Source organism: Theropithecus gelada, chromosome 1, assembly GCF_003255815.1.
Source record: "Theropithecus gelada isolate Dixy chromosome 1, Tgel_1.0, whole genome shotgun sequence".
Lineage (NCBI taxonomy): Eukaryota > Metazoa > Chordata > Mammalia > Primates > Cercopithecidae > Theropithecus > Theropithecus gelada.
In genome coordinates, this window is record NC_037668.1 from 185,865,304 (window position 1) to 185,892,011 (window position 26,708).

At 53.0% G+C, this 26,708-nt stretch overlaps 1 protein-coding gene across 2 annotated transcripts in view; it reads right to left on the reverse strand.

The window, feature by feature from the left end:
* Positions 1-26,708, reverse strand: part of QSOX1 (quiescin sulfhydryl oxidase 1) — a 46,636-nt gene that overhangs the window by 9,134 nt on the left and 10,794 nt on the right. For both annotated transcript variants that reach the window (XM_025363084.1, XM_025363075.1), the window contains exons 2-10: positions 25,468-25,568; positions 15,717-15,762; positions 15,050-15,152; positions 12,274-12,364; positions 8,850-8,995; positions 7,115-7,249; positions 4,949-5,078; positions 1,468-1,590; positions 577-724 (exon numbers count right to left, since the gene is read on the reverse strand). In XM_025363084.1, coding sequence (XP_025218869.1) covers positions 577-724; positions 1,468-1,590; positions 4,949-5,078; positions 7,115-7,249; positions 8,850-8,995; positions 12,274-12,364; positions 15,050-15,152; positions 15,717-15,762; positions 25,468-25,568 — 1,023 coding nt within the window. The remainder of the gene's footprint in view (positions 1-576; positions 725-1,467; positions 1,591-4,948; positions 5,079-7,114; positions 7,250-8,849; positions 8,996-12,273; positions 12,365-15,049; positions 15,153-15,716; positions 15,763-25,467; positions 25,569-26,708) is intronic.

The following is a 26,708-nucleotide window of genomic DNA, read 5'->3' on the forward strand; positions in this document are numbered from 1 at the left end:
ATTGAATTGGATGCGCATCCTTTCAATCTTCAAAAGCAGGTGTGGGGCAGCGTGGCCAGAGAGCATGGTGGTGCAGTTTGTAGACAATACAAGGCAGTGGGGGAAATGTGTTTCCCCAGCTTCCCCCAGGAAATTGTTTTCCAGTGGGAAGCACAATAAAATTGCTCAAAGTGCCTGCTATGTGTCAGCTATGTAAACTGTGAAATACACGTTTCTTTCTTTGTTAAGAGAATAAAAAAACAGAATCACAAATTTTTCATGAAGACTGAAAGCAAAGCAAACTATAAGCCCGGAGAAAGCCAGGGAGAGGCCTCAGCCCCCGAGCTCCCGGGGCCGAGGACAGGACTGGGTGACTTCCCAAAGTCTGTTCCCTCCTGGGATCGGTGCTATTCTGGCCATGTGGGGCTACCTGCAGATACAGCAATCCCGCCGGAGCCCCAAGGCTGACTCTCCCCATCCTCTGGCAGTTGGGAGCCAGTGGGGAAATTCAAGAGAGATGCCCTGCTGCCTCTCCCCTTGGAGGGTCGAACAGAGCAGCGTCGGAGGCACAGTGGGGTGAACAGGCCCTGGACGTACCTGCTTCCTGTGAGTGATCTACATTTTGCCGAGCTGCCTGCACAGTCAAGAAGTGGAAGAGGACCCATAGGGAGCAGGGAAAGCCCCGGAAATGTGGCTCACTCCCCTGGCAGCCAATCCAGTTCACCTTCTTGGCGAGAACAGCACCCTAAGGGACACACAAGTGTGAGTGCACATATGGAGAATGAAAAGGATGCGAGAGGCAGAGAGAGAAGCTTCTAGGAGACAGAGCCCTAAGACAAATGAGGTCCCTCAGTCTATCACCTCGAAGGTGGCATTTCCCTTTCACCAGCTCCACCCACTGAAGCAGCAGCAGACCTAAAAAGCTGTGACCCAGATCAAGTTGCATCCCGTTCTAGCCTCAACTTCCCCAGCTGTAAAACAAGGGGGTTATTTCTGAGGTCTCTTCGAGATTTGACACCCTACAAGTCTGTAAGGATTTACACCTTTGCTGGCTGCAGTGACCCACTTTTGCAAACAGCAGCATGAGCAGGAGCCCAGAAGGTGCCCTGGAGAGGGCCAGGGAGGCCATGCTGAGCAGCACCACACGCTAAGAGGCAGCACAGGTGTCTCACCAAGTTTTCATCCCAGCCCAAACACTTACTGGCTGCATGATCCCAGACAAGTTGCTTAACCTCTTCAAAGTACTGTTTCTTCATCTGCTAAATGGGGAGAATATCTACCTTCCACTAACGTTATGAGGATTAAATGAGATGTGTGCATAGACAGCTCAATCAATAGTCATTTATTAATTATTAATGGAAGGACCCAACCAAGACCACTGACTCCCTGGTGCAAACTGGCGAAGGAGGTTGGAGATAACAGGGTTAACCCCTTGCACTCTCATAAATATGAAGGATGGAGACATCTTTATTTGCTTCCCATACTCACCTCTTTCCTGTCATCCAGGGCAGTTTTAAAGAAACTGTAGGGAATTTTATTTCTCTTCTGCCTCTTGAGCCATTCATTCACGGAGTGCAGGAAGTTCTGGACTAAGGGCCGGCCAGGGAAATACTGTGGGGAGGAACAAGCAGAAGCTGGAGAGTGAAAAGCAATTCCCCAAGTTCCCCGTCCTGCAGATGGTAGGAAGCTATGCAGAAGCAGGCTGGAGGGGCAGGGAGTGGGGGGTATTGTGGAAAGTTCCAAAACCACCAGGAAAACATTCTAACTAAGACACAAATGTGACTTCTGTACTATCTTTGCTCTGGGACACCTGGTAAGGCTAGAAGATGGGGAAGGGAAGGTGCTCACTCTAAGTGGGGTGGGGTCCTGGAAGTCTCCCTCTCTCACACTGCAGGCTCCTGTGCAGCATCCCCCAACCATGTGCCACCACTGGGAGGAAGGTGGGAGCACTTGTGCCCCTTGCCAGGGCTGCTGGGAGCCCTGGGCCACACAGTCCTGTCTTTGGGTGGTCCTCGGATACAGCTGACTTGCCAACCGACTGGCCAGCTGGGCTAGGTGGGCACGAGACCTTTCATTTGGATTCCATGGGCTGCCAGTGAGGACCAGCCAGGCCAGGGGCTCACAGCCAAGATCCAGATCTTGATGGTAACTCCTAGTGGTCTCTGAGGAGCATGAAAAGCTACTCTGACAATAAGTCAACTCAAATCTGATTAGTATCAGCACTTTAAAACCACAAGGACTCCCAGAAGGAGGATGTGTGTGTGTGTGTGCGTGTGTGTGCGTGTGTGTCTGTGTGCGCATGCACAGCACAAGGGGAGGAGGGCAGGAAAAAGAGGGGCACAGTAGCGAGCTGGTCAGATAAAACCACAAGGCTGGCTGAGGGGATGAGGACCCTGAGAAACTTGCAGCGAAGACAAACATTTGAGAGGAGAAGGGTACTGGCGATATGAATGGTAACTAAACAGGAAAACCTGCTAACAGATCCATTCCTCTGAGAAAGCCATTAAATAGTCCTATCACACGTTGGACTGGATACCTTCCCCCAGAGTGAGAAGTGGCCAGAAAAGACCATGCTTTGACACGTGCCCTCCTGGTGAGCCCACACGGGCCTCTGGGACTCACGCACAAATTTATAGCTTGAAGTCAGCACTTCTCACTGACCTTTGCCATCATCCCGACTTGGAAACTTCCCCTTCTAAGGCGACAGTGCCAGAAGGAAGGATGAATTAAGGGGCTCTGGACAACTGGGAGCACGGAAACTCTGGCGCCCACACGCCACCCAGTGGCCGCTCCCGCCAGCTGCTCACAGGAGGGAGCACGGGCTGGGACAGGCAGGGTGGAAGGGCACCGCCAGGACATGCAGAGGGCCTCCTGACTGACCGGGCACCTGCAGGGCTGGCAGCTCGCCGGGGGAGCCAACAGAGTGTGCGCTCGCATCCTTAGGCGTTCGGGCCTGCGAGCACCGGGCACTCGGTGGTAACTGGCATGGGCTGGATGCGAGTGGGTGTGGCTCCCTGCCCAGCCCCTCACCAGCTGGAGGACCCTGGCAAGGTGCTTTAGCTCTCTGGGGCTTTGTTTCACCTTCTATGAAACAGAGATCATACTAGAAGCCATGCTGTGGAGTCTGCTCTGAGAAACAGAATGAGGAGCTAATATACAAAGAGCACTGCAGGCACCGGCAGGGCTGAAGAAATGGTAGCTGCTAAGATACTACTATTCAGGAAGAAGCTACCCAAGCAAGGCAAGGACCAGAATACTCTGCAGACCCCAGGGGATGTGCGGGCAAAACCCAAACAGAGGGTCTCCAGGCCCGTGCCCCAGGTGCCTCTACTGCTACTGCTGGGCATCCCCGGCTTCCCTCTGTCCTACACCCCACTGCCAGCCCTGCCCTCTCTGAGGGCCCTAGCTCTGGCAGGGCAGGCATCTTCATCTCAAGCTCATTCCCAGCCCTTGCTGAAGGCGGAGACTCAGCAAGCACGGAGAGGGTGATGCTTAAGCCTCTACCCAGCTCAGGGACCTGTATCTCATTCTTTCCCCCCATACTGGCTGCAAACAGCCCCACTGGGGACAAAGAAAGTAGCAAGTGTGAGCACAGCTGAGAGATGCGAGCAGTACACAAGCCGATCTTCCTGGGGTGACCCCTTTGGAGGGTACTGGATAGGGTGGTGGGGTGTCTGAGGCATGCCGGGAAAGCATGCTGGGGGCTCTCCTTCATGGGTCAGGAGGAGGGACCGTACATGGGACCGTTCTGGACTTTTCCCCTCTGAGTCTCTAGGTTGACAACCCCAGGTCTCTGCACTGTGAAGACCAAACAGCTCTCAGCCTTGGAGGAAAGGTCTTTATTATGGCAATGGACTGAAGAACAAGAGCTCGTTCTGCATGGGACTTCTGTGAGGGGCAAATGACGGTCCTACCTTAGGCTGAAACGTCCCTGTCAGGCCCTCTGTGTCACCGTGCATGCATGCGACCAAGCCAGGGGGTCAGGACAAGGAGGTGGGAAGAAGGGATCAGGCTGGCAGAAAGTTCCCAAGGAGAGGCACAAATCACCCCGAGGGCAGCCCCAGCTTCCTGCAGACCCGCCCTGAGGAGGGCGGGCTCAGATCTGGGCCCCAGGGCCAAGGGAGGCTGAGCCCACGGCCAAACCCGAAGCGCCCAGAGCCACATCTGACTCAGCAGTACTGAGCAGCAGAGTCCCGGGTTTCCAGCAAGGACGCACTGGCCAGGATCTGGAACCAAAGGGAAGCGGGCAGAGAGGGAGTGGCAGCCACCTCTCACCTTCAGAGAGGGAGGAGCACAGGCTCAAGGCCTCACGAGAACACCTCCGGGCTGGCAGAATGAAGGCATGGCACTTGAGCTCCCTGGGCCTCTTAAATCGGGGTGGACAAAATAAACCGCCCACCTCACAAAGTAGTTAAGAGGATTAAATCCTAGACAAACATCAGGTCCTCAATGAATAGGAGCTACCCTTCGTGGAGTAGCCACCTTCCCAGGGAAACTATAAAGGAATAAGGAAGGCATGGCCAGGGCCAGAGATCGGGTCAGACTGGGAGGAAAGCAAGGAGTATCAGAAGAGCATCCTCTCCTTCGCTAGGGTGTCCTCGGGGTCCTGCTTTTCCACTGACCACGGCAAGGGGTGGGAACCCACACTGGGGCTCTGACTGAGGACTCAGGTAGGCAGAGCCACAGTTGCCGAATCAGCTGGAAATATCCCCAGGTGGGAAGCACGGGCCCTGTGTCCCACCCACACTGCTGCATGCGGCAGGGTTGTCCTTGGCAGTGTGCGACTGGTGTGGGGTATGGCTGAGGCTGGAGGGTAGCACCTATGGTGGACAGGGAGAGCTGTGGGTCCAGGTGTCCAGCCAGACCATGGGCTTCTGGAGGGAGGGGCTGACGGGGTACCCAGCTTACAGGAATGCACACTGACCATCTGTGGAATTGCACAGACAAGGGAGGCCATGGCCCTGCTCACCTTGGCCAGCACTGCCACAAACTTTTTCAGGGCCACCAGGCGCTGCCCTTCCAGGACCGGGAACCTGCCCACTTCTATCCGCAGGATGTAGTGCAGTGCAGATTCCAGGTCAGCCATGTAGATCTTGGAGCTGAGGACCCAGAGGGAGGTAGAGAAAGAAAGGGGTATTAAGCATGGTGCAGGGGCTGCAAGGAGCATCCAGGGCTAAAGGGAGAGAAGAGGAGGGGCCCTGCTGATGGTCACAGTCTTGTAAGTTACCACTGGTTTCTGCCAGAAATGTGCTGTGTGACCTTGGGTAAATAACCTAATTTTTCTGAGCCTCAATTCCTCATCTGTAAGATATGAACAATAACACACTGCTCACAGGTAAGTTGCTGAGAGGATCAAATACAAACACAAATGTAAACAACTCTCCGCAGCTCCTGGCAGGGAGTAGGAGTTTTCTCTCTACAAGCCCACAGCCAGCGCCCCAGCAACTCACTCATCAGCACAGCTCTGAGCCAAGCCCACTAGACACAGTCAGACCAGCAGGTTCAAACACATGACATGGTCTGGAAAAACTGGGCCCTCTCTGAAAGACCAGGGTTTAGCTGCCCACCAAGGCTGGGAAATGGGGGCTGGGGGCAGCAGGGAAAGCAGGGCCTGTGTTTCTTTCAGGGCTGATGTGCTCACAGCTGCCAGACCTCATGTCTCAGATGGGCCCATCTCAGGCCTCTCCGCAGCCCTCAGGGAAGGGACAGAGGCTCCATGCTGGCTGCTCCGCCCCAGGCCCATCATGCTGGGGTCCAGGCTCAGGGTTCGGATGGCAGGGGCCAGGAAAGTTGGCTGCCTCCTCCCCTGTCTCTTGAGACCTGGGTTCTGGCCTCAGTTTGACCATGAGCTAGTTCTGTGAGCTTGGGCAACTCAGTTGACTTTCCTGGGCCTCAGTTACCTCGCTGTAAAACACATGACTCGCTCCTGCCCCTGCTACCTCCTGAGGTTGGAAAGAGCCAATAAGGTCAACTCACGGGGTACGCACTGTGGCTGCCTATGCTCTCCCTCAGGGAAAGGTCTCCTCTGTGCTCCACTTTGGTGTCCTTGGGCCTCAGTTTACCTCTCCATTCATGTGCCCTGCCTCCAGAAGTGGCCCCATGACTGAATGAGGTAACACATGGAAGGTGCCCAGCACACAGCCTGCCACATACACCAGCCCAAGCTATTACAAGTACGTCAATGGTTTGCATAATCGTAATGATTGAATGATTACAATGATCATTCATAACGACGGAATGATCGTAATGATCACACCACCTCTCACTCTCTCCTTCTCCCTTGATCTACTAAAAGTCTCTCCATTTGGCACTTTCCACGCTTAAAGTCCCTCATGCTAAGATGCAAAGTCCTTCTTGCCATCACCTTTCCCCCACTGTCTCATGCATCCCCTTGTGAGGGGCACCGTCCTGACCAGCTCTGAGAAACCTGGCCAGATGTTTCCACCTGGTATGCAGCTGGTACCAGTGCAGGAGGTCTACAGCTCTGTCTCACTGCCCAACCACAACAGAAGAGCCAAGGAGCCTCAGAGAGAAGAGGGGCGCTCTCATGCTTACAACTGTGGACACACACAGGAGACCTGAAAAGGCAGTGAGCTCACTGACACCACAGGCATTCAAGTGAGGTTGGGTGCCTGCCTAGAAGGGATGCCGTAGGGTCTGCACAAGCAGGGACTGCATCTGCCTGTACATATCTGCATCCACAGTGCCTAGCACACAGTGAGTACTCAAAAATATTTACTGCAGAAATAACTGCTCGGATGGGAAGCTGGTCTGGAGGCCTCAGAGTGTCCTTCCATGCAGATTCCCTGTCTGTGAGTAGAGTTAAGCTGAAGGAGCATGGGCATGGAAGGTGTTCATTCCCTCGTGAAGGATGGCTGGCAGTGCCAGCCAGCATTCATCACAGTCAGCCCTAGTCCCGCAACAGACACCAGTGGGACCGCAGCTAAATGCTGCTCCCACACATCGAAGGCCCTTGAGCAGGGCCAGCCCCCAGGGTGGGGGACAGCCTGGCTCAGAATGTACACACTAAGCGTATGACAAGGAAGAAGAATGAGCAAGAGGGTGTGGGTGTGAAGGTGTGGTGGTCTGTGACAGAGGAGGGAGAAGATGTGAGGAGAACCGGGTGTGGCCTTACCGATCTGCAAATTTCCAAACAGTGGGAGCTATCTTGTTAGCAGTGGTTGGTGCAACTGTGGTCTGGGCAGCCTCCCTGGTGAGTCCAGAGAGCCTCTGCAGGTAAGCGGTATAAAAGGACCTGGACTCCATGAGCCTGTGAGGGCACAGAACCAGGGAGGAGAGGCAGTGAGTGCAGAGAACAAGATTAGAGCTAATCAAGGTCAGAAGAGGAAGCAGGGTGGCTCATCAGACAGAAGGTTTATTAAATATATGAACTAGATTCCATCTTGTCCTCCGTGAGGCCAGAAGATGGCACCCAGGCCTCATTTTAACCTTTCTAATCACTGCACCTGCTCTGGAAAGCCTCTTTGACACCAGTCTGATGTCAAACCTCACCTGGTAAGGCAATTGGGCCTGAGAATTCCCCCAGTGGCCCTCTGGCTCCAGGCAGGGCATGGAAAGGCACAGGACAGCCTGGTGCCCACGGACAGGAACGGCGGGGTGTGACTCCCTTCCCCAAGGACCCCGAGGTTCAAAATGGCAGCTGCCCTTCCATAAGCCCACCCTGTGGTACTGTGAGTGACATTACCCCCTAAGAAGTCCAGGGAGTTTGATACGCGATTTTTAAAAAAAACAGGTACCAACAATGACAAACAGCCTTCAGAATTCTCTAAATCTTTTTACAGTCCTTTTGGTTTCTTTCTTTTTTCCGACAGGGAGGAGTCCTCTAGGGCACAAGATACCTCCTGAGCACATATTCTCTCTCACCCACAGCTAGGGCCCCTGCAGAGAGAGACGCCAGGCCCAGCAGCAGCATGAGGGCCGCCCCGGGGGAGCTGGCATGGGACGCACAGCTTCCTTCCACTCCATCCTGGCCCAGGGTTTCTCAGTGAGCAGATGGCTTGGGAGGCAGCATCGTCACAAACAATTTTCCCCTCCACCAACTCTGAGAGAGGAGACAATGCCTTCTCGCCCCACCAGCACTGGCACTTTCTGGGCCCACCCGGAAAGTGAGCACCTCCCTGTCCTCGGTGGCATCGTGCCTCCTGGGCCCTCTAGCAGGTGATTTGGGCCAGGGTGAGACTGAGTGGCCATCCTGCCTGGCACCGTGTGGGTCAGCACTGAGGGCCCCGAGGAGCACCTCACCAGGCACCGCAGGCAAGCCTTGCCTCCCTGGCCCAACGCTCCTGCCTGCAGGGCCTGGCTGACATCAATCATCTGCCCAGGGAGGGCACCAAGGCACCATCTGGTGCCATTAACGGGCCATTCAGCAGTGGGAGCCTGGCAGAGGGGCTGAGGCTGGCCTGATTGTTTTCTCTCGGCATTTTGGAACTCGCTATTGTCTGGCTGCTAATGAACTTTTCTGCAATTAGAAAACCAAAGAGAGGGAGGGTCAAGCATATTTGAGTGCTTGCCGGGCCTGCAGCCTGCCAATGAGTCTGCCTGCAAACAGAAGAGGGTGGGGAAGAGGGCCAGGGCTGTGGTGGGGACATAATGGGGGTGCAGACAACACTGCGTGGGGCGAGCTGAGGCCTCTGAGGTCTCTGAGCTGCGGAGCAGGGTCAGGGTTCTAGGCCCAGGCTCCTGATGGTGGAGGCGCTGGCCCCGCAGACAGCAGACTGCAGTTTCTCCTGCAGGGGGCTCCTCAGAAAGAACATGTTAGCCACTGTGAAAGGTGGGCAGCCCCTCTGGGCAAGAAGGAAGGATGAGCACAGGGAGGGAGGAGAGGGGACACCAGGAGACAGGATACTCACACGGGGACTCGGGAGACAGAGCCGTTCCGGAACAGCAAATAGCAAGAGGGGAAGTCAGTGACACCAAACTTTCTCACCACATCGGCTTCTGTGTTCAGCACCCTGCGCACCACCACACCTTTGTGCTGGGACAGGTCCAGAGCCACCTGCAGGGACAGCAGGACATCTGGGGGCCAGGCCACTGGGTGGAGGGAGCCAGGGCTGAGTCTCAGCTCTGTGAAGGCACCCAGATGGCAGCTGTGCTCCTTCCAGACTCTAAACCCGCAAACAGTGGGCCACAGTGATGCACGGGAGACATTTGCCATCAACGGCAGCTAGCCGGCAAGTAACAAGTGCCAACCACCGCCCAGGAGGGGAGGCCTTGGAGCTGTGCACAGCACACATGCTTTAATCTCCTACCACAGTCCCAACTGGGTAGCATTTTCCTTCTAATGAAAGCAATTTGTAAAAAGCACAATAAAATGTGGTTTCATTTTAATTCTTGTTTGTTTTTTGTACTGAGCCAGCACGTTCTTGTCCTTAAGACCTTCACACCCCAAGATCTGACTGCTCTCTGATGTCCAGGATTCCCCAGGGCCTTCTCATAACATTTTTCTAAAAGGAAAATATCCCTTTAGAAATTACTAATCATTGTTTGTTTGAAATATCAATTGGTGGGGGCAAGAGCAGTCTTCCTTATGGAAGCTTGAGTCACAGATGTTTAAAGAACTGTGATTTTATTGCGTTCAAATACATATGGTAACAAATTTCATGGTTAGGATACAAACAAAATAAACCTTTGGAACTGGGTAAACTTCTAAACAGCAGGCTAACTCTGAGCCCAGTATGTGCAGCAGTCAGAGGGGCCCTTTGATCAATGTGTATAGTTATAAGATCTGAAAACGCTTCTTAACGTGGGGCTCTCTGAAGGCAACAAGAGGCCTTGTTGAGAATGACAATGTCTCCACATTAGAAATGGGAAGAGAAGTTCTGAGCATAATCAGACAGGCCATCTGCAAACGGCAGGCACGAGCTTCTATTACTGACCTCTCACGCCTCACCATGGAGCAGGTGGCGCCCACTAGCCTTTATTCTTATATTTATAACGCTTCCTATCTAGACTCCAAATTAGAAAAATATATACTTCTCAGTCATCATTATTTTTTTTAGAAAGAAATAAGAGAAAGCACTAGTTAACACGTATTGTGTAGGTATCATGTAGTATCCACACAGATCGCCTCATTTATCTTCAGAGAAACACTGAAATAGCAGCTATTCTCAGGAGACTAAGAGATGCAGCGCCGTACGCTACGATCGCCTGCATTGGAATCCTGGCGCCACTGCACCGAACCACTCCCTGACCCAATTTCCTTACTTGCAAAATAATAACAACAACAATAATAATACCACCAGCTTCGGGGGGGCTGTTCTGAGAACGGAAGGGGTTAACTTTACTAAAATGCTGTAGCAGTGACTAGCACATAGTAGGTACGTTAAGTGTTTACTTAAAAATAAAGCTCCCAGGCCGGGCTTGGTGGCTCACACCTGTAATCCCAGCACTTTGGGAGGCTGAGGCGGGCAGATCACGAGGTCAGGAGATCAAGACCATCCTCATCAACACGGTGAAACCCCATCTCTACTAAAAATACAAAAAAATTAGCCTGGCGTGCTGGTGGACGCCTGTAGTCCCAGCTACTTGGGAGGCTGAGGCAGGAGAATGGCGTGAACCCAGGAGGTAGAGCTTGCAGTGAGCCGAGATCATGCCACTGTACTCCAGCCTGGGCGACAGAGCGAGACTCCGTCTCAAAATAATAAAAATAAAGCTCTAGTTGGGCTCAGTGGCTCACATCTGTAATCCCAGCACTTAGGGAGGCCGAGGTGGGCAGATGACCTGAGGTCAGGAGTTTGAGAACCAGTCTGACCAAAATGAAACCCTGTCTCTACTGAAAATACAAAATTAGCAAAGTATGGTGGCACATGCCTATAATCCCAGTTACTTGGGAGGCTGAGGAAGGAAAAATGCTTGAACCTGGGAGGTGGAGGTTGCAGTGAGCCAAGCCAGTGCCATTGCATTCTAGCCTGGGCAACAAGAGTGAAACTTCATCTCAAAAAAATCAAAGTAAATAAATAAAGCTCCTATCTTGTAGCCGGAGAAACGGAGGCTTAGAAGTGAAACCATGCCTCCAGCTCACACAGCTTGCCTATGTCTGAACTGTGCTACAAATCCCAGCTTAGTGTGGCTCCAGAACCTGGGCCCTTAGTCACTGGTCCCACGCTGAGCACCCCTGTGTGGACATGGGGCACTTGGCTCCAACCACTGGGACCCCTGCCTGTAGGTACTCAAGGGACTGTGGTGGGAGGGGAGGGAGAAGACCTGATTCCAACCACAATGTATCACCTCTACGTAACATGTATGACCCCAGGCATGAACTGGGACCCTAGAGGGACAGGCACTCCTTCAGCCAAGCTGTCTTTCCCCTCCCCAACCCCTGTACCTCCCCTCTCAGGGCTGAGGCGCCTGGAGACAGCATCTGGCTTCCGCTCAGACTCTCAGCTGTGCTTGATGAGTTTCAGCAGCAAAATCACTCAGGCCGACAGGGCAGTTTAATTTCATGCCTACTCTCATGCCTGTCTCCCTGCACTGCCTTGGAGCATCTCCCGTGCACTGGCACATCCCACCTTTGCAGCTGGGAAAAGCTCACAAGTGGACTATGGAGAAGTCCATGAACCAATGGCAGAATGGTGAGTTCTCTGCGTTAGGCGAGGGGAATGGATCTTTATAAAGTACCTCCTATGTGTCAGCTGCAATCCAGGCCCTTTACATAAACTGCTGCATTTGACTCTCCCAACAATACTATGAAGAAACGTCATCATCCCCGCTCTCTAGACAGGGCACTGCAGCCGGAAGCGCCGGGGAGCTGGCTCACAGACACCCCACATGAGACAGAGCAGCACCTGGGTGAAGGACCCCATTTCCTCCGGTGGCGCTAGTGCATCGCTAATGCTCCCTCCCTCCCAAATATTTCACTCCAATCCCATGGGGTGGGACATTGTGGAAACAACATTGGCTTTGGAGCCAGACGGACCTGGTTCAAAGCCTTCTTCTACCAACTTACTAGCTGTGTGATCTTGGGCATTCTATTTGATCACCTTCATTAATTTTGGGGATTAGCAGCTACGTGTGTCAGCAATCTGGTCCAATGCTCAATAACAGCAGGTGTTACATTTGGTTTCCATGAAGGAGATAAGAATAAACAGAAAGGTTTTTAAATGCAAAGGTCCAGCCCCTGCACTTCCCATGGCTCCCAGCAGGGGTCAGGCCAATGCCAGGCTAAAAGACCCAGGCAGCCAACACCCTAGAATTGGCAGGAAAAGCCCTGTTCCCAAAGTGGGGCTCTCTCTCCATGGCTATCCAGGAATTGCAGGGAACTTCAGAGCAGCTCACCTCTCTACCCAGGTAGGAGCCTCCCTTTTCAAAGATCAGGGCCAGGTACTCTTCCTTGTTTCTCGCAAAGAATCCATCAATCTCCTCCAGCCTGCAAGAGACAACTCTGGCAGTCACTCTGCACAGCCAGCAGAAATAAGACAAAACCGCTGGCAACGCCTGCTGGTGATGCAGTGCTGCTGGTACGGCCATCCCACCCTCCTCCGCTTCTACACAGGGCCCTCCAAGGGAGTCAACCAAACCTTTAGTCCTAAAGGATGTTGCCCTTGTTATCTAACCCTGGCTCTTCATCTGACCTACCTTGGGTGCTTGGTTTTGTTTTTGCTTCCTGTCTCTTTTAAGAGTCAGGAGTGGGCCGGGTGCGGGGGCTCACACCTGTAATCCCAACACTTTGGGAGGCTGAGGCGGGCGGATCACCTGAGGTCTAGAGTTCGAGACCAGTCTGGCCAACATGGTGCAACCCCGTCTCTACTAACAATACAAAACTTAGCTGGGTGTGGTGGCGGGCACCTGTAATCCCAGCTACTCAGGAGGCTGAGGCAGGAGAATCACTTGAACCCTGGGGGTGGAGGTTGCAGTGAGCTGAGATTGTACCACTGCACTCCAGCCTGGGCTACAAGAGCAAAACTCCTTCTCAAAAAAAAAAAAAAAAAAGTCAGGAGTGGGTAGGAGGCCCTGTGGGGAGGGGGACTGGGAAGGGCTGCTTTGAGACCAATTGTCTCTATGTGCTGGGGCAGGCCCAGGCTGACTGGATGTGGTTTTTATTGGTCCCCTGAGAGCTGGGGGTATTAGAACCCAACAGCTGTAAGTCTAAACTGTGACAAGTCATGACCAAGTGCGAGATGTGCTCTTTTGTTCCTAAAGCAGGCATTAAAAAGGAATGAAAGAATCAGAAAGCCTTGGGTTCAGTAGACCTTAGGAGCCATCTATATATCTAACCCAATCTCCTTATTTTAAGATGAGGAAACTGAGGCCCAGTTTCCAAAACAAAACAAAACATGGCACTGATGCTGGAGCCCAGCCAGTGACAGTCCAAATGGATATGACAGACAGGTGATCACCTGAGTGCACCCCACTAGGGTGGAGGGAAGGAGGCACTGAGCCTTTAGGGTAGCATCAGGTAGCCAGCCTTTCAGACCGCTTCCCTAAGCTGGCAGAAGAGCACGACCTACATGCGGGCCAGTACCCCTTTCCCCACTCCCACCCTCAGACTTCTGAAAGGGGCAGCTCACCTTTCATCACACATCTCTGCCTCCTTCCTAAAGTTCTTTAAAAGGATAGCTTTGGGCTGGGTGCGGTGGCTCACGCCTGTAATCCTAGTACTTTGGGAGGCCGAGGTAGGAGGATTGCCTGAGCTCAGGAGTTTGAGACCACCCTGGGCAACATGGTGAAACCCTATCTCTACTAAAAATACAAAAAATTAGCCAGGCTTGGTGGCAGGCACCTGTAGTCCCAGCTACTCGGGAGGCTGAGGCAGCAGAATCGCTTGAACCCAGGAGGTGGAAGTTGCAGCGAGCTGAGATCACGCCGCTGCACTCCTGGCCTGGGCGACAGAGCGAGATTCTGTCTTCAAAAAAAAAAGGATCACTTTGAGAGACCTTGGTAGGTTTGCTTGATCTGTTGCTTTTGAGATACCCCATTGAAAATGTGCCATGAGGGATGCACATGTGTGTGGAAGGAGGGAGATGGAGACACAGTCATTGAGAAATGGAAGAAGCAAGGGCCAGGACACAGGCTGACATGGGTGTTTTCTGGAGAGACAGGGTCTGGCTGCAGAACCCCAAACCACATAAAGACTATGCTGCACCCAGGGTCCCCTGAAGGCCCTCTGGAGGATGGAAAATTGAGAAAGATGACAAAGGAGTCATTGTGAGTTGGATTCAACCCCAACTGACACTTGGAAACACAATCTCTCAGCAGGGCCATGTCTCTGAGAGCACCTGCACACAAAATTTTAAGAGAGCCTCTGCGCACCAACAGTGGCCTCGTGAGGCCTTCTTAGCACCTGGGGCCTCCACTGTGTTCAAGACTGGGCATGGATTTGTTCCTTCTTGGCAAGAGTCCTCTGAGGTGCGCATTATCCTATCTTGAGTTCTGATCCAGAAGTGGGGGGCCTAGTGTTTTTAATCTAGCTGCCTCCTTCTTTGGGAGAGTATGGGCAAGACCCCATGCACCTTACTGTCTTCATTTTCCTGGAAAAGAGGCAAGCTGGGAAGTTTGCCTGGTCGACAGATACAGAGCACCAGCCACTGCACCCCACGCTCTGCCGTACAGAGCCAGGGGCCACCCCCATGCTCCAGGCATAACCACCTTCTCTCCACCTCCCCTCCATTTCCCTCAAAATATCTGATCTCCTTTTTCCTCCTCATGCCATTCTGACTCTCAGTGGCCTTTCCGGGGATAGAGCATGTGAAAATCTGCTGCGTCCGCCAAACATTTTGAGGGCAGGCAGGAGGCAAGAAACAGCAGCAGGTACAACCTGGAGAAACCCCACCCATCTTTTCCTTCCCACCTGTGGGATGGATCCTTGCACCCATCAGTCAGCCCCAGGAAAACAGGGCTCTTCAGTAGGACCTGCGCGATAGGAAGCCCACCACCAGCCATCAGCTGCCACTTGGTTCTGGAGTAGCTCCAGCAGACTGGGGTGTGAGCCCCACAGGCAAAGGCAGCAAAGAGAATAAACTGGGGTCCCCACCCTGCTATTCCCATCACTCTCTCACTCCTAGGCCTGGGATCCTGGCCCACTATGCACTAAACCTGCCCCAGCCCAAAGTACTTGGCAGGCTCCAGTGGCGGACAGGCTGGGGGCCACGTGTCATGATGGGACTCCAGGGCGTCAATGAGCCTCTCCCGCAGCGTCTGCACGTCAGCACCAGCCACTGTAAATGAAAACAGGCGTGAGCGGGGTGTCAGGAGAGCAGAGCTGCTTCCACAGCACACTTGCCACCTTCACTCTCAGAAACAAAGGGCTGAGGGCACAGCCAGCTCTGACAGAGACAGACGAGGCATCAGTCCTTCCCTGTGCTAGAAGAATGGCGCTTGAGGGGTCCCCCTGTGGCCCCAAGCAGTGCAAGGACACCCATCGCTCAGACAGGAAAGGATCTCTCAGAACTGGGAGCCATCAGGACATTCCCCAAGGGCTCTGGTCTGGTCTCTGGGTACCAACCCCATTGTGAGAGGAGAGCTCTTCTGGGAATATGGTGCCCTTGCCCCGACCCTAGGGCCCTGGATACGTCCAACCTGAAGGGCTTCTTCAACCTGCCTTTCCCTAAGGCTGACTGAGAGGACAGTTTTAGGAAGACACAAGTTAGACTTCCCGTGGGGAGCACCTCACCCTCGACCCTGCCGACTGCCAGGGCTTTCTCCACCCCAATAGAAACCCAGGCGAAGAGGGAGGCTGGGGGAGGAAGATGCTAACAGGACAACCAGAGTCGGGCACCCACCTGGAAATACTGCTCCCGAGCCGTTCTTGGAAAAGGCCTTGAAGAACTGGAAGCAAACACACAGGCGGGCATCAGTGATAGACAGTGGCCAAGAGTGCAGCCACTTACTGCTCTGAAAATCTGCCTACTTATTCAATGCGGTAGTTGGGCAAATCACTTAATGTTGTTGAGACTGTTTCTTTTTTTTTTTTTTTTTTGGTGACAGAGTCTTGCTCTGTCACTCAGGCTGGAGTGCAGTGGCATGATCTTGGCTGACTGCAACCTCTGCCTCCCAGATTCAAGGGATTCTCCTGCCTCAGCTTCCCGAGTAGCTGGGACCACAGGTGCCCGCCACCACGCCTAATTTTTTTTTTTGTATTTTTAGTAGAGATGGGGTTTCACCATACTGGCAAGGCTGATCTCGAACTCCTGACCTCAAGTGACCCGCCCGCCTCAGCCTCCCAAAGTGTTGGGATTACAGGCGTGAGCCACTGTGCCCAGCCGAGCCTGTTTCTTCATCTGTAAAATGGTGAGTTGGGGGGAGGTTGCTCTAGGAGCTGGACACTGGCTCCCTCTCGTTACCCTCCCATCCACCCCTCGGAAGCATCCAGGGATCCTGTGGGCAGCAGCTTATACACTTTTCTCCACGAGGGCCATTTCTGGCCAAACGTGGTGACATGCACCTGTATTCCAGCTACTCAGGAGGCTGAGGCAGCACAGTACCTAGCATGTAATTACTGACAAATACTTATCGTATGGATGAGTGATAAAGTACCACTGCTGTTTTCCTTTGCAGACCCATCTGAAAATATGAAGTGCAGGCACTTCCTACATCCCTTGGGAAATGTCAGCTTGCTTCTAGGTCAATGTGCCCTTGCTCCTTACTTGGGAAAAGGGGCTTAGAGGCTGGTGTGTCTGTCCACTGAGAAGTCCCAGCCTGACACAGCAGACACAATCAAGGAAGGGATCTCCAGAACAGATCCTCTTGAAGGGAGAGCCTGAGTCCCTGGAAAACATGCCTTGCTACAGACTAGCTGATTTAACACATCACTTTGTTCTCTTTTCCCACGTACATGACACCCCAAGCCTAGTCTGTCACCTCCTTGGGGCACGAGGACAGAGAGAACAGAGCCTGACTCCTGGCAATCTGGGCTTCTGCCCAGGCGGCAACACAGCTGCCAAGGCTTTTGCCTGCGCTCTTCCGATTCAGGAGGGAACACAGTTGAGTTGTCCTGGAAGCCGGCCACTGAACTGCCTAGGGGAGAGCCTGCAGGCTGGGAAGAGGCTTCTTCCTGTGGGACCCTAGCCTCAGGGCCACTTCTCACTACCTTGGGCTTCTGCCTCCAACAGCCAAACACTGGCTTCCTTCTCCCTCCTTGGGATAGAGCTGTTTGGCCTTATCCTAAGCTGGTGGCTGAGAACAGGCCCTGGGCTCCGGCAGACCTGGTTCAAGGACTGGTTCTGCTTTTCTCTTGCTGTGTGACCTTAGGCAATGCATCAACTGCTCCGAACCTTCGCATTCTCATCTTTGAAATGAGGATGACGCCATCTACCTTGAAGACTTGTGAGGATTCCATGACCACACACCTAAAATGCTTAGCACAGTACCTGGTGCATACCACAAGGAACCGGTAAACGTTAACTGCATCACCATCATCCACCACCAGCATCCCCTTCCCTCCTTCATACCTTTTAAACACTAGGAACCATGATCAGCTAGGACTTGTTTGTTACAGCCATTTGTAGGCAGAAAATCTGGAAGCCACCTACTACCCTCTCCCACATGAGGAACAAAGGCTGCAGAGGAGCCACCTGTCTCTCCCCACCTGCAACCTTCTGCTCCCTGTGACCTCCCCTGGCCCCTTACTCCTGCTCACTGCTTTACTCTCTCTTTTCAAAACATTAATACAAACTTTTATCGTGGATGAAAACCATCCACTTATACATACCACACATATTTAAATAGTGTTCTTTACAGTTATTTAATTTTATTTGCCTAATACAATTGTTATTCTAATACTTATGAAAATGATCATAAATTTCCTTGATTATGAGATATTGATAATGTAAGTTACAGTATTTATGGACTGATACTTTTTCATAAACAAAATTGAAGATACATCTATTTGAGGTTTGGTTTGCTGACAAATAATAAACCAGGTCAGGTGCAGTGGCTCACACCTGTATTCCCAGCACTTTGGGAGACCTAGGAGGGAGGATCACTTGAACCCTGGAGTTCAAGACCACCCTAGGCAACACAGTGAGCCCCCATCTCTACAAAAAGCTAAAAATTAAAAATAAGCCGGGCACGGTGGCGCAAGCCTGTAATCCCAGCACTTTGGGAGGCCGAGACGGGCGGATCACAAGGTCAGGAGATCGAGACCATCCTGGCTAACACAGTGAAACCCCGTCTCTACTAACAAATACAAAACAAACAAACAAACAAAAAACTAGCCGGGCAAGGTGGCGGGCGCCTGTAGTCCCAGCTACTTGGGAGACTGAGGCAGGAGAATGGCATAAACTGGGGAGGCGGAGCTTGCAGTGAGCTGATATCCGGCCACTGCACTCCAGCCTGGGCGACAGAGCGAGACTCCATCTCAAAAAAAAATAAAAATAAAAATAAAAATAAATAAAATAAAATAAAAAAGAAACCCGAGGGAGATGTTGTGCTGCAGTTATTCATAATGATGGTGCTCTTGTTTATTTACAGACAGGTTACACTTTGACTGGTTTCTACACACGAGAACAACACTGACATCATGAAGCCTTGAACTGGGTGGCTTTCCCACAGTTACAGCTGTTATTTTCACCTCTGAAAAGTAATATGGTCATTTTTTGTCATCAACCATCAGGTCACCCACATCTGAGCAGGTGCCCACATTAAAAGGGGCTTGCATTACTTCCACCAAAAGGCAGCCTCTCCAGGCTGGGTGTGGGGACTCACACCTGTAATCCCAGCACTTTGGGAGGCCGAGGTGGGTGGATCACTTGGGGTCAGGAGTTTGAGACCAGCCTGGCCAACATGGTAAAACCCTGTCTCTACTAAAAATACAAAAATTAGCCAAATGGGGTGACGTGCACCTGTATCCCAGCTACTCAGGAGGCTGAGGCAGGAGAATTGCTTGAACCTGGGAGGTGGAGGTTACAGTGAGCCGAGATCACGCCACTGCACTCCAGCCTGGGTGACAGAGAGAGACTCTGTCTCAAAAAATTAAAAAAATTTAAAAAGGCAACCTCTCAAGATCCCAGCAACTACATGCAGCTTGGAGTCTGACCAGGAAGCTCGGTCAGCCAGAGTGGCCCAGGGGGGTGCAGGGACCCCAAGAGCCTCTCCCCAGGACACAGGCTGAAGGGAAGGCCCTGCTGCACCTCAGCTGTTCCCTCTGTCCTCGGAAGCTTCGCACCCACTTCCCAGGCCAATGTCTCCTCCAAGCTCTGGCTCCACGCCTCACGCTCCTCAAGAACTTCTTCCTAGCCACCTCACATCATTCCTCTTTTCTACCACAGCCCCCCCAGGCCTACAAATAGATTAGATCCTTCTAGTCTAAACCTTAAAAAAGAAAGGATGGGGGCCGGGCGCGGTGGCTCAAGCCTGTAATCCCAGCACTTTGGGAGGCCGAGTCGGGCGGATCACGAGGTCAGGAGATCGAGACCATCCTGGCTAACACGGTGAAACCCCGTCTCTACTAAAAAATACAAAAAAACTAGCCGGGCGAGGTGGCGGACGCCTGTAGTCCCAGCTACTCGGGAGGCTGAGGCAGGAGAATGGCGTAAACCCGGGAGGCAGAGCTTGCAGTGAGCTGGGATCCGGCCACTGCACTCCAGCCTGGGCGACAGAGCGAGACTCCGTCTCAAAAAAAAAAAAAAAAGAAAAAAAGAAAGGATGGGAAGGGAAGGAGGATGGGGATGAAGAAAGGCCCTCCTTCCTTCTCCAGCAACCGCATTTCCTTCCCGTGTCCCCATGCTGCCAACGTTCCTGGAACAGTGTCTGCCCTTGCTCCTTGGACTGCTCTCTCGCCATCCCCACGACCCTCAGCTGAAGCCGTTCTAAGGAAGCTCTGTGGTGACTTTCTCTTCAGCCACTGCAGTGATCTCTCCCCACCCTCCCGGCCTCTCTGTGGTAGTGTTATTACTGCCTGCTTTGTCCTCCCATGGCGAGCATTCGTCATCTTTCGTGCCACATTTTGTCGTTGCTCTCCCGCATTGCCTTCATGTTGCCACCCTTCCCTGGTTGGCTTCACACTGACCAGCCCTACTTGGCCACCCTTGCCCTGGTCCTAGCTTCACTTTCGACTGCTCTCCTGTGCCCACTGCCCACCCCCATCTCCTACCCCGGTCTCTCCTACAGCCACACGTCAGGTCCTGACACTCTTCAGTTTAAAAAGCTGTTGAAAGCAATGTCACAAAGAAGTTGCTCAATCTTGTTTCTAAATGAATGAGTGGATAAAGGGATCAATGAACAAACCTATCATTTGTCCCTTGCCAAAGCCAATGACTTTGTTTGTCCAAATGATTTGCCAGCTAAACCCTCTGCATCTCAGTGCTTCCCTGTCCTAGACTCCTGGTTCTTTCTGGTGGCCTCCACCCAGGTGTCAGGATGCATCCCCTTCCCCACCATCCCCAAGACTGAGTCATCCCTCTCCCAACCTGCTTTGCCACCTGTGTTTACCTCACCCAGCGACCGGTCCTCCTCCCTGCCACCCGCACCATCCCCCTCTTCAAAAACCTGTCATCCAGTTAGCTGACAAGTTCTGTGAATTTGACCTCCGTGTTACCTCTTCAAAAGTCCTCTCCTCCACCTGCCTTGTCTAGACCAGGCCTGACAGACGATGATGTATTTTTGGGTCACCACATCAGTCTCCACCTTTAATGCTCTCAGAAGTTTTAGTATACTCAATCTTTTCATTCTCCAGCCATCTTCCTCACTGCTACTAAGGTTAGTTTTCTAACGCACAGTTCTGGTCTGAACATTTTGCTCCTCCTCAAATCTCTTCCATGACTCCCCACTGTCAATGAATAATGTCCAAACTCACTGCATTCAAGGCCGTCCAGACTCCAAACCCAAACTAACCTCACACTGCCCTCCATTCCCACCACTCCAGCTGCAATGAACTTCAACCCGAATCCACTACCCACCCATGCACCCACCTTTGACCAGGAGGCAGGATGACATTTTATTTATCTCTGCAAGCTCCACAGTGTCTGGCATCTCTCAATAGACATCTGTTCAGCTGAACAGAGAATCTCTGCCCTTTGATCACCCTGGAAGCTCATGTGGAAATCAAGTCAGGGCACATTTTTGTCCTCTGATGAAAATGTATCCTTATTAAGTCAACCATGGAGGTGTGTGCCCTGCCCAAGGGAAACCACCACGGCTCCCTGGAAGCAGACAATTAAGACTTCGGGAGTGTGTTTCTTTTCTCAGGAGCAGTCATCACCCATCCCTTTTCTTTCATCACTTTACACAGGAGCTTCTGGAAGACCTCCAGCCGCTCCCTAATGGCAGAAAACCAGGCAACACCCGGCTGGTCTTCACGAAACTACGGAGTGACTGCTTTCTTGGGGTCAAAAGAGCTCAAGAGAAAGCACACTTCCCAGGGGTGACACCGATGGCATTCAATTCCAGCTTTTATAACATGTTTTAAGGAAAATGGTCTAGCCTCCAGATATTTATGGTAAGCCCATGAGGATCCACCTTAACCACTTCCAACACTGTGGATGATCCTTGGAGAAGACCCCACAACAGCAGCTGACTGCTGAGAAAGGGGCCCACCTCCTTTTTCCAGACAGAGACAGGAGACATCCTGGAGTCCTGCCTTCCTCCCTGATATCTCCCCTTCTAGCAAAAGCCACAAAAGGTAACAGCCCAGATTCTGTACCCTCACAGGGCGTCCCCGCTCCCAAACCTGCATTCAAGGACCTGCCATTTCTGGGCTCCCTCCTCCCCCAGCTCTGCCTCATCCCTCAACATGAGCCTCTGCCCAGCTGGACAAGTCTCAACACGCCACCTCACCCTGCCCACACAGGGCCTTGGCTCTCACCTTCTTGCCTGTGAGGCCCACCCACACTCCTCTCTCCTAGCCAAACCCCAATACCAAGTTGAGGTCCCCTCCTACACGAACTCCTTTCTGACGAGTGAAAGAGTTCCGTGAGCCCAGCAAACTCCTGTGGCATTCCCTGGGAACCTGTTGCTGGCTGCCTCTCACTGGCCATGGGCTCTGGGGATCTCACGCTCCTGGCCTCGCCTGCAGTGGTGAGTGCGGTGCTGGGCACCCAGCAAGCATGCCCGCAGTGGCTGCTGACAGACAGATGGACTGCCACACGGTCCAGCAGCGGCCACAGAGCAGCTACCAGCAGCCCCATGGGTGGCCCAGGAGGGAGATGGGACAACAGGAAGGAAGCAAACTTTTACTGAAGTCCAAATCACACCAGTGTGGTGTGGTGGCACTTTCATATGGAAGACCTCACTTCACACTTGGCAACGGTCCTCTTAGGTGGATGTTATCACCCCATGTTTACAGACAAGGAAACTGGGGTCCACGGCTGGGGCACTGATAAGTGACTTTCCAAGCCACATACAGTAAGCAGTGAGGCCAGGATTTGAAACATCACTGATCTCCTCAGAGCCTTGAAGAGGGAAGATCCGCCCTTCCCCACCCCTATGCTGCTGTGCTGTGTACCCCTTGTTCTGGCCAGGCCTTCGGCCATCAAAAGTCCCATTCTATTCCCACTGAAGGGCACTCCTGAGGCCCACGGAGAAGCCCCTTGACTCGGAAGTTCCAGCCTCTAGGTCACCAAGCTCTAGTCAGAACCTGCAGCCAACCAGCCCCTCCCTCTTGCATACCTTTGTTTCCTTCCAGTTGGACTCTGGCTCCAGCCTGATGGGGACCTGACACAGCCAGCCTGCCCTTCAGGCCCAGGTGTTTACTAAACAGGCTGGGCTGGTAGAAGCTCACTGTTTGCTCATGTTGGCAAGCGGCCAGAGGCAGGTCAGTCACACATGCCACTGGGGGAGGCCAGACTCTTGTGTGTGGGCCTGTCCCCATACCAAAAGCACTCTCTCCTCCCCCTGCTTCACACGGGCCCTAGCCTTTCAGCTGCCCTGGCCTTTCAGCTCTTCATGGGCAGAGTGCAAGGACAGGCTCCAGCCCCCAGGGGGCAGCAGGCAGGGCAACAGGGCTATGTCTCTGCCCACCAGCGGTCCCCAGGGCAGCTCTGCTACCTAAGGATCTGGCCACGATGCCCAAGGGCACCCAGGCTCTTCAAGGCCCCGAATCTCTGGAGATTGGAATCTGTTTGAGTAGTGTTTTCCAAACACTAGAAACAACCTTGTAATGAGCTGTCAAATCAATGTATTTAATCACAGCCGTATTAAAAAAAAAAAGAACAGAAAATATCATAGTTTAACTGCACTCAGTAAGAATTAATCTGAGGCCGGGCGCGGTGGCTCAAGCCTGTAATCCCAGCACTTTGGGAGGCCGAGACGGGTGGATCACGAGGTCAGAAGATCGAGACCATCCTGGCGAACACGGTGAAACCCCGTCTCTACTAAAAAATACAAAAAAAACTAGCCGGGCGAGATGGCGGGCGCCTGTAGTCCCAGTTACTTGGGAGGCTGAGGCAGGAGAATGGCGTAAACCCGGGAGGCGGAGCTTGCAGTGAGCTGAGATCCGGCCACTGCACTCCAGCCCGGGCGACAGAGCGAGACTCCGTCTCAAAAAAAAAAAAAAAAAAATTAAGAATTAATCTGAAACTTGTGTTCTAGTGATAATAGATACATACCAACTTTGGGATCACAATGTAAAAATGTGTACTGCTTACAGTTGGTCACAGTAAGAAGCTATTTGAGAGCTGCTGCATAGGACCTCAGAGCAGGGACCTGCCAGCTCAAGCCACTTGGCCTATGGACTGGGCACTGAGTCTCCCCTGGCCAAAACTGAGCTGCAGGTTCCTCAGGAGAGGCAGGAAAGGCTGTGCCGGGGGAGGCCACCGTGTTGGTCTGTGGACAGATGACTACCAGACTGGCCCTGCCAGGTGCTGCCGTCTGGAGACAGGGGAAGGCTGAGGAGCGCAGCGAGGGCCCTCCCAGCGCCCCTCCCACAGCCAGCCAGGCAGTTCAGGAGATGGTGACTCTCACCTGAGGCATCCAGGCTGCGTGCGCTGCGTGACATGGGGTGGCGCTGAGGAGCCTCTGACCTGCTGGGCCTGGGCCACCTCCTTCATCCCTGCTGTGCCCAGCCTCTTCCAGGCAGAGTCAGAAAGCCCAGGTATCAGGCCCTGGCTGTCAATTGGTCATCCTGCCCTGGCTGCTGTACCAGTGTCAACCCCTCCCCTGGGGGCTGGGCAGTGGCTGTACCCCTGTGCCCCATGCTCACTGTGAGAAAAACATCAGCCTGTGAATGACGGTTCCTGCTGCCACACTAATTTGCCCACAGCTTCGCACTGAGGGCTGCTCACCTGGTTCAGCCAAAGGAACAGAGTGCGCTGTTTGAGTATTTTCAATTACACACCTTAGGGCCAAGGATAGCGCCATGTCCCTGCCAGGAAGGCCTTTTATTTCAAAGGGATGATTGACATGCAGTCTCTCTGCTGCCACTTTTCAATGACGTGGCAGTAGCTGTTGGTTCACCACACTGTCCAGAGACCAACCTGGTCTCAGCTAAACCCGGGGCCTGGGGGGCCCTGACCCTATGTGGTAACAGTTTAGGAAGGGACTTCTATTAGGTGTGGAAACCCTGAGTCCAGGGGGCGTTGCACTGGGCTTGAGGAACAGAAAGGTCACATGGAGTTAGAGCTGGACGTTCCTGGTGCAGCCACGGCCTTACTTCCCAGATGGATGCTGCTGGGGTAATTAAGCTGTGTTATGGCTCACAGTTCTGTTTGAAACTTGGCCGCCCCCACCCCCAGCTCAGAGGTATCTTATTCCAGGGACAATCCTTGGCATTTCAGCTTTCAAAGGCATTTCATAATTATTCTTAATGGCTACAGAGGAAACTGCTTTTCTAGATGCCATTCTGGTGGAAGGGTACATATTATTTATAGCTGGTGATACAGAGACAGAGATTTGAATTTGGCTTCTCTAATCTGGAAGAAAACTAATTGGATTGGAGCCAGGCCTGAACCCAGGGGAGGGCCCTCACCATAACTGTAGCAGCCTTGCCGCTCTGGACTATCCAAGGCCTCCTATTTGAAAGCCTTGGAAGCTGTTCAGACATTAATTAAGCTGTTGATGCCCTGCGGTGGGCAGGCTGGCAGGTAAGGCATCATCAGAGATCTCGTGCCACTTTCCACCAGAGCTGGGGTGACAGAGCCCTCATGCCTTGGGTATGATAATTCCCATGCCAGGGATCCCTGCTGCCTGAGGCACTGACATTCTGACAGTGGGGTGAAGCTATCCTGACAGGTCCCTTCTCAGCTACCTGTGGTTCAAGGCATTTGCCTGAGGAGGCTGAGGCTTGCCAGAGTGTCTGGGGTCCCTTTGTGGGGAACCACTAGGCTCCTAGAGTCTGACCCTGCCCACAGATGGGTCAGAGCCTGAATCCTGGTTTTATAGAGTTAGATCAGACCTCTAAGGCTTGGAGGTCAGGAGGGAGAGCAATCGAAGAGGACCTTGGGAGCTGGGAGCTCTCACCAGCTCAAGTGATGATCACCTCCCAGCTCAAATCACAGCAGCCAAAATCTGCCCATCCAGACACATCCCACATGGCCCTTTTCCCTTATAAAGGGAAACAGAGCAGGCCTAGCCTGCCTTCCCCTCCTGTCAGTCACACACCCTCACAGTTGGGAAGCCAGGGATGTTGAAGTCTCTGCAGACTGCGCTGTTGGTCTCCTCAGCACAGTCCAGGGCAGCGAGATTCAGGGCCGGCCTCCAGGCTGAAAAGACAAAAAAACCCAAGGGTAAATAAGAGGGGCTGGCACCCCCTCTGCCCACCCATCTCCCCCAATGCAATGCCTCACCCCTGCCAACCCCACAGCACCTGATCCCAAAGCTCTTATGACAAAGGTCACACCTTCCTTGGGAAAGGACCTCTGAGATATTCCAGCTGGTCTGCATTACGATAGCATCTCTCAAAATGGAACCTGTGTTTTGGATGATTAGCATAAGTAACACTGCCTCAGAATGGTATCTGTTTCCCCATTACTACTATGTGAGGCCAGGGATAGGGGATGAGAGATGTTGAAGGAGTCTGTCCCGCTCCTCGCCACCCCCCACCCCCACGCCCTGGGAAAAGCCCTGGTATTGCCTCTGTCCCTGGGGCCCTAAATGGGATCAGTTCAGAAGGGTGGAGAACATGCCTTAGGGGATTTGGAATTCCCCAGGGGACTCTTGGGGAAGGTTCCTGGGGCCAGAGGTACTGGTAGTGGGCAGAGTTTGAGTGACTGGGGTAAAGGGTATCGGGGCCCAGCCAGAAATGAGAGCATCTGGAATCCAGGAACTGCGGGGAAAGAAGCCTTGAGGCCAGAGTCTGGCAAATTAACCTTGCCCCTGCATCAGGCCCCAGGTCACAAGGCTGCTGGCCGCTGAAACACTGGCAGAGAGAATAATGGCACCATTCTGGGCCACAGCCCAGAATCTGAGAAGAAACAAGCTCATATACCAGGCAGCTCTCCTGAGCTCAGATTCCAGGTCAGGTGCCCCGTGAGCATCCACCAAAGTTCCACCCACACGGAGGCTGCTCCAGCTGGAAGCCAAGGTGCGCACAGAGGAAGTCACACAAGCCGTGAGAGGGCAGTGACGGGGCCAAATCATGTGGCACAGAACTCTCAAGTTTGGACTCAGCCAGGAGAGGTCGGCCCTGCAGACCAAGGCATGGGCTCAGCAGGAAAGGTGGAAACAGAGCTGAACCTAGACCGTCGGTCCAGTGGGCAGGGAACTTCCTGAGCAAGGTGGAGGGGGAGAGGATGGGCAAAGACCATGCTGCCTGGAGAGGAGGGTTTTTGGGAGGCATGGGAGCCAGAATAGAAGGGAAGAAGGGGCCAGACTGGGAGTGTTTGACTGGACGGCTCAGGATG